This window comes from Nelumbo lutea, chromosome 4 (genome assembly GCF_056320005.1).
Source record: "Nelumbo lutea isolate HS-2025 chromosome 4, American lotus-T2T, whole genome shotgun sequence".
Classification (NCBI taxonomy): domain Eukaryota; kingdom Viridiplantae; phylum Streptophyta; class Magnoliopsida; order Proteales; family Nelumbonaceae; genus Nelumbo; species Nelumbo lutea.
The window spans coordinates 21,635,900-21,646,999 of NC_142687.1; the positions used below are offsets into that span (position 1 = coordinate 21,635,900).

Consider the following 11,100-nt stretch of genomic DNA (forward strand, 5'->3'; position numbering starts at 1 on the left):
ACACGCCTTCACAGGGGGTGTTTTGAGATTTAACCCGGTTCAGAGGAGCCTTAAATCGACCCTTCTGAACCAGATTTAAAAAACTAAAAAAAAAAAGCTTTGATACAGGCCGATAACCCCCTACCGGCAAGAGTGGAGCCAAGTATAAACATTTTGCTAAAACTAGTAGACCTTTGTATAACCCACTAGCTAAACAAAAATGTTGAGTGTTCTCTAACTCTCTTATTCCCTTCCACTTAATTAACTCCCAAAATTATAAAAAAAAAAAAGAAGAAATTGTTTTTTTTTCATAAAAACCCCATAATAGATCCAAAACCTCCTACTCTTTTTTCTCCAAACCCTATATATTCTCTATCTCATTTTCTTGTTTTTGCCAAAAAAAAAACAAAAACAAACCATAGTTAAAATAAGTCAATTACGTGAGAATTAAGTAGTACTGCCACAGCCTAACCAACGGATATGAAAGTCCTCTCACCCTTAATATCATTTATGCATTTTTGACTTTCTAATTCCTACAGTGATATTTGTGTTGTTTATGTTGCAAATCTATATAATATAATTGACTTAACATAATTTTTACATTACTATAAACCAAAAAAATATCTATATAACTTGGCCCCCCTCCCCCAAAAGAAGATTCCTGGTTCCGCCACTGCCTACCAATGTATCGGTCGTATCGATATTTTGAACCTTTCCTGAAAAAAAAAATTTATTTGCGATGTATCGGCTTTCAAATGCTTTCTGCAAAAAAAAAAAAAAAGTATTTTTATGCATAAGGTTGTTTCATAAAGAAATGAAAAGAAAATCCTTTGAAAAAACGTTTTTATCAAATCTCCTCTATAAATCAGGTAGAGCATAGAAAATCATCATTTCATGTTCAGATAAACGGTCCAACAAGTAGGTCACTTTTTTTAGTCAAGTAGGGCAATGTGTTCACGAGAATGCACTCAAGTCTAGTAATATCTTGAGTGAAGAAACAAATACTGAATGCTCAGACTGAATTCTGTAAAACGTCGTTCTATCCATAAAACTATTATGAATTTGGACACCTCTAACTGCTTGCATTTTTGTTGATCAGTAAATCATTTTCATTACTTTCTTTGAAAACATTAAATTCCTTTAAGAAATGCATTTCTACATAAATTTTTCCTGCATCTGTGGCTTGAGCTAGCATAAGCCAAATCTTTCATTTTCCTATAGAATTTCCTTCCAGAATCGAACCGACCTGTCGGTCCCACAGGAAATAAAAGCTGCCTCCGTTGGTGAATGCTCAAGCCATCGAGGAGCACCAATATGATTAGATGGCCACCTTGCCACCTTCTCAGCAGTCAGGGCATCCCATATAATAATCTACAATTTACGTTGTATTAGATAATCAAACAAATGAAACAAGATAAGGGAACCACCAAAGCCAGGAGCGAGACTAGTATTTAACTTACTTCATTGCCTGGCTCATCTATTGAAAGGATGAATTCCTCCGTTTCATTGAAAACAGCCTGTGGGCAAGGAATTATTCAACTTTGCAGCACTTCTATCATGAAATTGATTAAATCTATTTTAAGAATTCAAATAGGTGATGCTCTACTTTTCTCAAGCTAAAGAAAACAGAAATAATGGGTTTGTTCAGCTTATGAACATTCAAAATCAAAAGAATTCTCCATGAAACCTGCAATGATATAGACCAACTTGTTGGGAATTCCTCAATTTGCAACATGAAACTCAGAGCCCCATGTGAAATCACGATATTCACTCATCCCAAGGCTCTTAAGAAACATGGATGAAGTAATGGATAAAATGGAATTGCCTCACAGCAAAAGCCTAAAATATGGAGTTGAAGTAGAAAAACATACGCAAAGCCATGGAGATAATCCATTATCAAAATTCAAAGGCCATATCACCCAATTGTTGGTCCTGGCTATCCAGGGATCATAGGAAGGTTGGAGCCTAACCTCTTTTTTTTATTCATCTATTGGGCACCAAGTGGGTACTTTCAAACTCAAACCCACATTTCATGCTTGTCAACCCGAGATTTCACCACTGCACCAAGCAATGGCCTCCTCCATGACCAAAACAGTATTTGAAATATGGGTTGTAAATTACAGTTTCAGTGGGTTGCAATATTTAAGGCTTTAACATGATTTGAATGGAAAAAAATGATTAATGCAAACATGTATATTCCTAATTCTGCAAGCACATATTGGCAACAATTACTATACCTGGCAACGCATCTGTGTATGTATAGCTCCAATATATTGTTTCACCAGCCTTCCAGTGCCAACCTCCCACAGCTTCACCGTGGAATCCTTCCCACATGAGAGAACAAACCTAATGACTCAAGTCATATAATGAATGGTGAGAAAAACATATAATAGGTCAAACAGAAAATATGGGAAAGAGAAAATTAATAGTAGTATTAGCACTTAGTCGTGACACAAAGGTGTTACAGGAACTAGCATAAAGCTACATCCATGGGTAAAAGGACAAATCCTGTACATATACTAATGGTAAGAACTGCTTCAACATCTTCAAGCTAATAAAAATTACAAAGATCACCAACTAAAAAACAAAGCAAAGGTCAGAAGCAATCTGATCATTTTGGACAGGTACAAAATACCATAGAAATGCGTGCTCGTGCAGGCAATGAGATATGTAATAGCAGCATATTTTAAAGTCTGGCCAAACTCGTAATTACTTTTAGAGTTATAGGTCCCTGATGGGGTGTTTTGGTCTAGCTCCAGCCTCCAGGTATGGTAATCCAATATTTTTAGTTTCTAGACTGCAATAAGAGTAAAATACTGACTATGATAACTTTTGTTCTCTCAGCATGGTTTACATGTAGGTTGAAGATGAAGCCAATAGTTTGATACCAATTACTTACCAGAATAGGAAAGTTCACCAACCTCCACTACACATACTGCTAGATGCTGTATGACACATCCACAAGCTATGATACATGACTTTGTTCCAGTAATATGTTAATCACAAAAGTAACATATACTGTAAGATAAATTTACACACCATACACCAAATGCACAGTAAACTCCATTAAACTTGAATGCATTAAGGAAATTTACATATTTTATGTCATCCACAAGATGTGAAAAAGAAACTTGACAGAAAACTTACATAGAAAAGATCACCTAATGGAATATTCTTTCATGAAATGACTAATTCATTACCTTTGGTCTTTTGTGAAACTTGCACTGGTGGCTTCTGCTGAACCATGGGCCCCAGCAATGGAACGCACACATTTTGCAGTTATCCCATCCCAAATCCTAACAACACCATCCTTTGATGCTGTTACATACATACCACCAGTAGATGAATACCTCACCTGCATGAACTAAGAATTTTCAGAAAATTGAACTGGTTCCTTTCATTGATCAGTATACATATACAATGTACACAGTGGTTATTTCATAATCTAGAGAAGGGAGTTCTGTCCACTCCTGAGGCCTTAGGTTAAGAAGGGGTAGGGGACATGCCTGATTGATGGCCCCATTAACACCACTCTCTGGGACGCTTGCTGACAGGTAACACTGAAAAGTATTGACATCGTATAAGTGGGCAATTGGATGATCTGTCCCTGTAAATCGTTATGTCCTCAACCAAGTTAGAATAAATAAAATATAAACATTCCAGAAACAGGGAATCTTGAGACAAGTCTAAATTGTATTATGTGCATTATGGTTTTTAATACAACATTCAGTGAAAACAATAACTAATTTATTACAGGATGAAGAATAACTGAACCAGAGAAGCAAGATTAATTTGGTGGCTTTGGAGAAAACTGAAGCGTAAAAGACACATTGAAACAATAAAGCAAAGTCATACTGTCATAACCATACTGTGGCAGCAATTGCAGACATATCCATCCATATATGTGATCAACCTTTACACCTTTACTTGAATGATATTATTTCTCCCAATATAAAACCTAGAAAAAATTCTTTTATATAGAAGAGTTTTGTAAGTTCAATATTTAATTTTCTCAAAATTCTTTTATCCATTTTACAAAGAAATAATTTCAGCTTCATATGGATGTTGATGACTTGGAGATTTATATAGACATCGAAAGATAACAGAAAGGTTATTGTAATGTGCACACCTGTGTTTGTCAAGATATGGAGATCAAAGGAGCATGTAATACTAAATCCAATTTCATTCAAGATTTAGAAAATGTCATAGAATAGAACCATTAAAAATAAGTAAATAGACAAATAGATTGACAAATAAGTAATTAAAACAGGTAATTAATACCTGCTAGAAGAAATTCCCCAGAAGGATGGAAAGATACAGACCGCACATTATGAGTATCCTGTGTCATTTCAGAACCAAATATTAAAAAAAAAAAAAATCACCTAGTTGGCAAAACATTACTCCATAGTTTGAGAAATATGCTGAACTTTAGGACACAAAGGTAGGCAGAACCTGGATAACTCTAAAAGCTCTCTTTGCCACAGTTTTTGAAAAATCAAAAAACCTGAAAAGCATAACCATATTTATTATACAGATCGCTAGGTAAAAAAATGTCTTCCTGACTTGTGGTGATTGTCCGACTACATGCAATTTGACAAATAAAACAATCTTCGGTAATATGAACCATTTTTTAGTATCAAAATCTAGGAGCTTTGGATAAAACAGACACATGACAGAGCAAACATTTTCAATATATGCATAGCCAGATAGAAACAAACTAATCCCCAAGGGGGAAAAAAAAAAAGAAAAAGTAGAATGCCAATCAGTGCAACTTATTTTATAGTCAACAAACAGGTGAAGATGAACTAAAATCTCCAAGGCAGAATTAACTCTAGAAATTGTTAACATGGAAATTTACACTTTTCCAGGAAATAAAAAAGAGTAATGACATTGTTTTAATCAGTGATAAGATCAAATAACATAATTAACATGTAACAGTGTAAGAACAATAATCTGTAAACTAGCTGATGAGATGCTCACCCTACGCCTAGACAACAGAACTCTCACCTCTCACATGTAATGCCTAAAAGGCCAAAGTACCCACAACCATCTTTAAACTAGCTATTTACTATCACCAAGTGACACTCCACCTCCACCTGTTGGCATTTTCTTCCTTGATCACATACACTGAAAATGTGATGCTCTTTTGAACCGCTGTCATTGCAATGATTTTAAATAATGGTCTGGAGGTAGCTTTCAGCTTTGCTGTGAAGGCTAAATTTTGATTCATGAAAATTGACATTTACAAAGAAACTTGAAAAAAACAAATGAAAATGGAGGTTCCGAACCTACTTTTATACCTCTCCCATTCTTCTTTACTATATATATTTTTTTCTTTTTTGCTTTCCTATACACATGATATTTATCCCATTTCTTCTCTATTTCTTTTCACTTTTCTATTTAGTCTGAAACCCACAAATATATAATTCCATGAATCCATGTTGACATTGTTCCTGTTAATGTCAAAATTAGGACATACAAGAACTTTGAATATTTGTCAGGATTTAAACCTCAAATAGAATTATTAGCCATAAATAAATGGAGTTTAAAAATGTATGAGGACCCCCAATTAAATGGCAGTAGATGTTGCTTGAATAGTTATGCAGTCACCATTGAAGGAATCCTAAAAAGCATGTCAGCAAACTGGCCTGCATAAAGATACAGTACATATTCTTCACATGCTCTTTTTGAAGGTTCATATCTGCATCTCAACCAATTGATGTGTAGAGCTCTAGAAAGTGCACTTTTCCCCCAAGAAATGGGAGGCTACTCCTTCACAGGGATTGAACAACCTGCAGACTCATTAATATATGGACAGTTAGTGCCATCTTCACTGAACTTAACCCCTCAGGCTCAATCTGCAGCTGAGTCAGACAAGTTTCTGCACCAATGATAAGGTCCAAGGAACAAGGTACTCTTATCAATGCTGACCAAAGCAAAGCTTCAAGATTTCAACTCAGTCTAGTGATTCTTGAGTTGGCACAGAAGGCTCAGTTTGCAAAGATTTTTGCCAGGCTTGGCTCAGTCTTGTGATCCTTCATGCATTCAACTCAGGATTGCTCAAGTTTAGACACAAAACTTGCAAGGGTAAATCTATGATGCTGGAAAGACATAATACCTTGAGAGCTTTGACCAATCAACATCCCAATGAATTTTGATGAATACCACCTGATTGGTTACCACTTTTGTGATACTGATTGATTGGTTATAAGATTTTCCAGTATCATAGTCAAACCCAACTTGCAAATATGCAAAAGAATTTAAGATCCATAACCCCTCTATCTAATTCATTGAAAGGAAAAAAGAAACTCAGCAACAATGCATGTGACTATCTTTTGAATTTGGGATGTAAAAGAAAAACGCAGCATATCCAAATGTGTTGAGACTGATGAAGCCAACCCACCTAAGTTTGGCTTATCTTTTAGCTAAACAAGCCAGACTTGTAGCTTGGTGGAAACTTTCTATCCGCAAATTGAGCTTAGATTCAGCCTTGGTGACCCAAAACCAACTTATTGACACCCTGTCATGGGTTTTATCTGGCTCACCCGCCAAAAGAGAAGTATTGTATTTATAAGAATCTAAAAGAAAAGAACTAAAGAATGTAAATATCCTAAATTTGTACATCAAAACAGAACACTGAAGGGAATAATAACCTGAAGGATATGTATAGACACCAAACATTAAAATAGAAGAACTAGAGGAAATCCAGATTGTAGAAAACCTTACTTTATTGTATGATCTTTGGCGCTGGATATCAGAACTGTATTTTGAGGATGAAAATCCAAATCATTTATTGGCTGCAATTATATCAGTAGAACAAACAAAATAATAAAACAATACTTGGTAAACCCAATTGAAGTAAAACCATAAAACTTACATAAACAGGTAAGCAGGGATATAATAACTATTGGAATGATGAATAGACAAAAATCTGTATCATTGTGCATTTGCGCCAGAAAAGAAAAACAAAGTAACAAAATAAAATAATAAAGCAATACTTGGTAAACCCAATTCAAGTAAAATCATAAATGAATAGGTAAGCCAAACCAAAACATTTGAAGACATTATAAGGAAATAAAAATTCCTATAGAACTACCAAAAAATTCCTTCCGGTGTGTTTAAGATAGTTTACGATGTGCACCACAATAGCCATGGCATTTACTGTCTATATAGTGATATGCAACCTAGCTGTGGATCACATTCCATAAAGGGACTCACAGAGTCACAGCCAAAAATATCATAAAGAAATTAAAATTTTTTTATAAGCGGTAAGAAAGTATTATATTAATATGGATATGAAGGGGGGCAGGAGCTCCTCATCTGTAGGATTGGATGCTAAAAATTGGTCAGAAGCTCCTCATCTGTATGAAAATACTGAAAAATGGGCAAGTACGACTCATTTTGACCAAAATGTCAAACTAGTAGTTTCCTATGCAAACCAAGCAAGAATCCAAACCATACAGGTGGCTTATTATGCTTGAGCCAAACCAACTTGAAAGTTCTTAATGCCTTGATAGAGTCATTATCACATTGGCCTGGTCAGCCTAAATCCAAATGCTAAACTTAATTGGGAAGGAAAAACTCTTATATCTGATTAAATTTCAGGCAGATAAGTGCATATGGCAATGCAATTTGGAGTATCATTTGAATATCTAAGGTCAATCAGTTGTAATTGTTACATGGGTTTACTTGTAAATGATCATAAAATGTTCGAATGACAGGTCGAACGGGGCCATCCCTTGCATCTGCTAGCATCATTTGCTTGATTTTTGAAATCTGTAAGATGAATCAAAATCTCAGTTGAAGTGATAAACAGGAGCCCGGAGAAAAAAATAATTAGGATCACATCATGTAGGAGATCAACAACCTCAAAGAGCTTAATTGATGTGTCTGCACTCCCAGTTGCAACAAACCTCCCATCAGGACTAAATCTTGCGCATCTGGCAACATTCTACAAAGTTTAACCAGAATCAGAACCATGACAAAGCGATGTTATGCCCATAGGTGGAAACAAATAAAATAGACAGGATGTAAAGTTAATGGTAATATAATTGCAAACCTGACTATTAATATATGGTCACAAAGAAATCACAAGAATTATGTTGCAGGCAGTAACACTTTATATGCCTATTAGGAAAATGGCAACCACCAATGTGAAACAAAAAACCCCAAGAGAGGTGTAAAAGCCTTAAATCTTCCAGAATATAATAAATAAATTTTAGCTTAAGTAAACTCTATATCCTGCAACAAGGTCCTTAATTTTGAAAGAAAAAAGAAGAAAATGCATACGGTTTGTGTCTTAACCAGTCTATGGCTTTCCTTTCACTTTTTTCCTTGCTTTTTTTTTTGAGGATTTAACAATCTTATCTTAAACCTTCCGCACTAGGACCAGACAGGCAGACGCCCAAAAGGAAATGTTTTTTACTATATTGAGTCGTGTCCATAAATGAAGAGAAGTAGATCCCATGCAACACTCTCTAGAAAGTTGTGTAATGTGTACCTTATGCTCTGAAACATGTCTTGTCTCGTGCTTTGGAAAACTCTTTGATGAGCCTTTTGTATCTTGCACGGCACTGGTTAGATGAAAGATATCATTAGCAATTCAATTTTGATTAGTTCTCAAGCAAAACAAGGCAGCATTTCCCAACACTTTGGGTATTTGCTGCTCTATTCCTATAGGACTGAAAGAAAGAATGCTGGAGGATTTATTAACAGAAAAACCCTATAGAGCTATACATTTTATTAATACAGAAAAAACAAGTAATGTTTTACATAATCGATTTACAAATTTAGCAAGTACGCTTTCTTGCCTGAAATCAATGGCAATAGTGCGAGGAATTGGAACTGAGCCATATCCAGCAGGTATTGCTGTTCCGGAGTCAAATATTGCAGCCGAAGAAACCCCCCTTGATGCCTCATCCCTCTCTACTGCAAGACCCTGTTAAAACATTCAGAACCCAAGAACTCCAATAACCACGGAGAGCAATACACTCAAATTGCAGGTTGAAAAAAATCCAAACCTTGGCTACGAGATCAAGAAGCTTGTTGGGAGGGGCTTCAACATTCAACGGCATCATGGTTGCAGAGGCGACCGCGGACGCTGCCTGTGAAGTCAAGGATTTAAGAAACATGTAATCTCAGTCAGCATGACGTAATTAAGCAGAAAAAGAAAATGGAATTGAGATGAACTGAGGAAGATGCGTTGCCTGGTTGAGATTGTTATCGCGAAGATGTGCAACGATTAAAGCATTAACCTGCCGAAGCAGCTTGCCCTCCTGCAGAATCTGCTCCAGGCTTGTATCCATCTTAGAAACCAAAAACCTAATAAACCTTAGTTGCCGCCTCTAAAGGTCAAACCTAATATCTCTTGGACTCTTTGATCAGGAAACCCAAAACTTTCCTCTAAGCTCTAATTTGTCTCCATTTGAACCTCAAGAGAACCCTGGTAAGGAACCATGAAACTGCTTTTTATTTTACAAGATAATGTCTGTTTATGTCTCACTTCTTCCTTTGAAGTTATGACTGTAACTACAATCCCTTTGAAGCAGTAAGTAGTTTATGCTAAGAAGTAAGAACCGAATCACCATTGTTTTGCTTCAAAAGTCCAAACTTTTTTTACATGTGCAGCTTCCACTCTTCATTAGCGATTTGGACTTCGGAGAACTTCAAGAGTGTACCTGATTTTGGCGCACAACAATAACGAAGAGGACTATGTCACGTTATGCAATTTTCCCGGTAACATTATTGGAAAATCTCATGTCATCCCCAAACTCCAAAACTTTAACATATTCTTTGAGGAGGGTAATTGAATTGAGCCCTCGTTAATGGCTAACATAGCGACCAAGATTCCCTAGACGCACATATATTTATGGGGACAGTGCATAGACCAACACTATGCCACCGACACTCAAGGGAGGCTTGGCATGCGGGTCTGCCGATGTACGACATTTCACTACACCAGCCCCTTGCCTAATCTAAATGAGCTATCCCATTGCCCATAACACATGGGTGTGTTTCAGCCCAGTGGTTGTCTATCATCAGTGATACATCGGGTGCCTACATAATCGACATACAGGAGTCCCTTCACATTGGCACCAAGTTGCCTCTCATAATGGCCATCCCCCTTTAGCACATAAGTAGCGCCTCCCATAGACCGGCAAAAGCCAGTAGAGTGCCCCGGCCATGAGCCTTGAGGTCATGATCTAGTGCTACTGACCTTGGTGGAGCCAACTCATCGAGCAACTCCTAGCCCAAAGCATACATAAGGCTTATATTGGCCTCCCTTGGCCTAGACGTTGCATAGGTTTCTTCCGCCGTAGATCTACCCCTGTGACAGTTGGTATTAGAGTGAGCTATCTAACTGCTACCGTAGTTGGTATCAGAGCGAAAGCATAAAGAGCCAGTTAAAGTGGTTATTGTGACAAGCAACATCATGGGCTGCGGTCCCTCGACACTTCCACTCGGGCACAAGCAAAAATCTATACATCAAACCTAGCAAGAGGTCATTCATCATGCCCCCATTCCAATGACCCCGAAGCAACACTCATGCGGGGGTAGACACATGGGCCATCTTATGGAAGGCATATTTTGGTGATTTGAGTGGGGGAGTGTCATACTTCATCACGAACATTAGTTGCTGTTCATTTTGGTGAGTTGTGGGCGGTGCGTCTACATTTTGGTTTCATGACGGATGAGCCATTGTTTCGTAGCTTGTCAGAGGCACTACTAAGGCAGGGACAGCAATCCGAAATTGGTTTATGTCAACAGTTGGTCAAGGAATATCACTGAAGTGACAGTTTTACACACAAATGGGTTCTCAGTTGAAGTCACAATATTGGAATGATAGGAATGTGGGTGCACTGGCCGTTGGAACATGGCGGCCCTACACCGGCAATGCATTGGATGACATGCTCAGCATCACATAGGCGGAACATTCGCAACAGCAATCACACATCACATAAGAGAGTGCATGTCCGGCAACATTATCGATAAAAGTTGCCACAGCTCGCACACATTGCGGTCAGATCTCCTTGAAGCAGCAACACATTGGGGGGCCCTCGAAGCAAAGAGGTAACCCAAGTCAACGAGGCGAAGTGTAGTTTCGAGGGCTAAGAGAGCATA

The 11,100-nt window shown here is 37.3% G+C and overlaps 1 protein-coding gene across 1 annotated transcript; it reads right to left on the bottom strand.

The window, feature by feature from the left end:
- Window positions 1-1,064: 1,064 nt before the first annotated feature.
- On the bottom strand, window positions 1,065-10,008 carry LOC148854520 (Transducin/WD40 repeat-like superfamily protein). Its single transcript, XM_088983412.1, has 14 exons — window positions 9,186-10,008; window positions 9,000-9,083; window positions 8,790-8,917; window positions 8,480-8,552; window positions 7,847-7,930; window positions 7,669-7,755; window positions 6,706-6,776; window positions 4,432-4,483; window positions 4,261-4,318; window positions 3,486-3,586; window positions 3,180-3,334; window positions 2,217-2,325; window positions 1,440-1,496; window positions 1,065-1,350 (listed from the first exon to the last, which is right to left on the bottom strand). The coding sequence occupies exons 1-14, from the start codon at window positions 9,282-9,284 to the stop codon at window positions 1,195-1,197; spliced, it is 1,314 nt and encodes a 437-aa protein (XP_088839538.1). The 5' UTR covers window positions 9,285-10,008; the 3' UTR covers window positions 1,065-1,194.
- Between the last annotated feature and the right edge of the window lie 1,092 nt (window positions 10,009-11,100).

Coding starts and splice junctions, on each gene's coding strand:
- LOC148854520 (XM_088983412.1), bottom strand. CDS start 9,284: ATGGATACAAGCCTGGAGCAGATTCTGCAGGAGGGCAAGCTGCTTCGG. Junction 8,918..8,999: donor TTCTTGATCTCGTAGCCAAG/GTTTGGATTTTT, acceptor ATGTTTTAACAG/GGTCTTGCAGTAGAGAGGGA. Junction 7,931..8,479: donor GACATGTTTCAGAGCATAAG/GTACACATTACA, acceptor TAAACTTTGTAG/AATGTTGCCAGATGCGCAAG.